The following is a 3,610-nucleotide window of genomic DNA, read 5'->3' as shown; positions in this document are numbered from 1 at the left end:
CAGGTCAAAAGGCAAGGTGATGCTTTAACAGTTTTTTTTATTCAAATGGAATTGTTCACATAGAATTCATCCCACAAGGTGCAACTGTAGACAAGATCCTCTACAAAGAGATTCTTGGCCGTTTACGCAATTCAATTCGTCGTAAGCGTCCTGAGCTTTGGCATAGGAAGAATTGGCTGTTGCTACACGACAACGCCCCTGCACATCGCTCCATCCTTGTCCAAGAGGAACTTGCAAAGCAACAGGTCAATGTTTTGCCACACCCTCCGTACTCACCTGATCTCGCACCATGCGATTTTTTTTTCTCTTTCCCCTCATGAAATCAATCCTACGTGGGCGTAATTTTTATACGGCCGAAAAGGTCATGACTGCCACAAGAGAAGCCATACGGCGTCTTCCTGCCAACATCTTTCAGCAGTGCTTCCAGCAGCCACACCAACTTTGCATAGCGGCCAACGGCGACTATATTGAGGGAGGATGTCATCTGTGTAAGTGTACGCCGTATCACGCGACATCTTCTGAGACATCCAGATTCTTGTGGGTGCCTACCCTTCAGGCGTCAGTGTCAGAACTTAATGACTGTACCACGTAATAATGTTATTATGAAAATAATTAAATTGCCAACTATGCCGCCATGTCATTCATATTTTAGTCATACGGATGTCTGAAAAATGAGTGGCAGTTAGATTGTTATTAATTTTTACTATTTTGGCAGATAAGTGCAATGGATTTAGAATCTTTAAATATAGATTTATTCTATAAATAGTATTTATGTTTAAGGAGATTTTTGGTTTATTTATTATTTTTATTTTGCTAGTTATTTTTGTTATAGTTGGTGTTGCCTTTTTGACCTTGTTGGAGCGTAAAGTTCTCGGGTATATTCATATCCGTAAAGGTCCTAATAAGGTAGGTTTTATTGGCATTTTGCAGCCTTTTAGAGATCAATCAAACAGGATCAAATAACCCTACAGGTTTAAACAGAAATATTGATAAAATTCCATTTCATCCTTACTTCACAATTAAAGACGTTGTAGGATTTTTAATCCTAATTATATTATTAACAATATTATCACTAAAAGAACCATATATTTTAGGAGACCCAGATAATTTTATTCCAGCAAATCCTTTAGTTACTCCAGTTCATATTCAGCCAGAATGATATTTTCTATTTGCATATGCAATCCTACGATCAATTCCAAATAAATCAGAGGGAGTAATTGCTCTAGCAATATCAATTGCAATTCTGTTTATTATACCCATATATAATTCAAACTTCCGAGGTATACAATTTTATCGTATTAATCAAATTATATTCTGATTAATAACAAATATTGTAATTCTATTAACATGAATTGGAGCACGACCAGTAGAAGATCCTTATATTATTACTGGTCAAATCTTAACAGTTCTATATTTCTTATATTATATTATTCACCCAATAATAATAAAATTTTGAGATAATTTAAATAATTAAAGTTAAAAAGCTTTAAAGAAAAATATATGTTTTGAAAGCATAAGAAAGAAGTTAAAAATCTTCTATTGCCTTTACTTAAATTAATACACTTAAATCAACAGTAAAACCAATAGTAAACCAATAGTAAAAATAAATCATTTAAAATATTCTAGACATACTATACGAAGTGACATCGAAACTAAACAGACGCCACTCTAAACCTGAATAACCATATTTTAATACCTTAAAGACTAATCCGAATAATATTAAAGCATGCTCATAAAAACATCTCATTGAAAAAAAGAAATAGTTTTATATTCAAATGCAACAAATTAAATTCATGCGAATTTAATTCGTATTAAAGAAAATCTTATTCCTAATCCATCTCCCAAGTTTTATGACTTTATCTCAAAAAATCTGTGAATAATCAAATTAATAACATTATTAATTTTTTCCGACGGTTGGAAATCGCTTGCTATGTGTGGCGGTCGCAGCGTTCGTGAGACTTCATAATGATGAGTAGTCTCAAACGCCGTGTCCCTGACCTTGATCGCGCAACATTCTGTACAACGGGAGAGCCTATCTGCTGAGCTCCTTTGTTCCTGTGAGTTATTTTTATTAAAAACTGACATGATATTTAAGTCACCATTCTGAAACTTTCACAGTGGAATCAATATAGGTACTCTAAACAATTAAACACATGTTTTTTCGTCTGTAAAAATGAATTGCATTTTGTATTCTACATTTTTTTTAATTATTTTACGGTGGGTAACTATTTAAGAAATTATATATATTTTTCATTTTAAGGGCTTTTACAAACAAGGCTCTCCTTTTTCGAATTGCATTGAAATCATTTTTCCATCTTCATTTACATAGTAAGAAAACTTTAATGAATGAAACCGTGTTCCTTGTTAAACCAATATTTTAAATTATGATTGCTGTCAAACTATGAAAGATATAAATATAGTGTTGCTTGAAATTCATATTTAGAAAATAAAAATAACCTACTACAATATTTTTAACCTTTGAGACATCATGGTTCAAAAACATACTTTTTTTGCATGGAATGACCCATTTGGGAAATCGTGAACTTTCTACAGTAAAATCAATGAAAACGCGAAACAATATTTATCGACATTTGTATCTTCTTCTTCTTCTCCCCTCCTCCTCCTCCCTTTTTGATATCGGCTCCTAGCCTCTTCCACCTTTATCGACCCAACTTTTTCTACATCTTCCAACGTCTCGTTTTCCAGACGGTCTAGAACTAAGAATATTTCTTGAAATACTGTTTTAGTAGGTTATTTTACGACACTTTATCAACAACTGGAGTTACTTAGCGTCTGAATGTGGTGTAGGTGATAATGCCGGTGAAATGAGTCCGGGCTCCAGCACCGATAGTTACCCAGCATTTGCTCTTATTAGGTTGAGGGAAAGCCCCGGAAAAATCTCAACCAGGTAACTTATCCCGTCCGGGACTCGAACCTGGGCCACCTGGTTTCGCGACCAGACGCACTAACCGTTACTCCACAGGTGTGGGCTTGAAATACTTTCAAATAACTTTTTCTTACATAACACATCCATTGGGATTTATAATAAAATTCATAATCATTCGAATTGAGATTTCGTTGTTTTTAATTCGGTACGTATATCTGGATTTCTTATTCCGTCTTTCCTATTACGAACTTCTACCGTTCGTAAGAATTTAGTTTCTGATATGCTATTATAATCGATATATTTTTATTTCGCTGGATCCTACGAATAAAATTCAATTTGCAGTGTCTTAGTATTTTAAATTCGAAATAAAAAGCGTAAGAATTCCTTGATAAAAGCACAATTAAAGAAACTCATTTTTCATGCTCAATAGAATGTGGACAGTAGTCCTGCATAACCGGTTACGAAAGATGGAAAAGACATAGGCCTATTACTGAACGCCTGGCGCTATAGACAGTATGCGAAGCTATTGAGTCTCGCGGAGTAGTCGAATGTTCGGTTTAACGAATGTCCGAGTCTCACTCGGTTGGACGGCTCTGGATCATGAAAGACAGATAATATTAAGCCATCCAGGAGTTCCAAGAATCGTTGCAAGGACGCGATTATCATCGTGTACCTTTCAAATCATATTTCCTCTCTCTTCCTTGAAGCACGCACATGAAACTA

General features: G+C 34.6%; 1 protein-coding gene across 1 annotated transcript; it reads left to right on the top strand.

Moving 5' to 3' along the window:
- Positions 1 to 364: 364 nt before the first annotated feature.
- Positions 365 to 1,474, top strand: LOC138702802 (cytochrome b-like). The gene is given in 2 exon segments (XM_069830099.1): positions 365 to 588; positions 931 to 1,474. Coding segments are annotated over 2 exon segments (768 nt in total).
- The last annotated feature ends 2,136 nt before the right edge of the window (positions 1,475 to 3,610 follow it).

Source organism: Periplaneta americana, chromosome 7, assembly GCF_040183065.1.
Source record: "Periplaneta americana isolate PAMFEO1 chromosome 7, P.americana_PAMFEO1_priV1, whole genome shotgun sequence".
NCBI classification, from domain to species: domain Eukaryota; kingdom Metazoa; phylum Arthropoda; class Insecta; order Blattodea; family Blattidae; genus Periplaneta; species Periplaneta americana.
The sequence above is the reverse complement of the archived record's forward strand: the minus strand, read 5'-3'. Positions and strand labels throughout refer to the sequence as shown.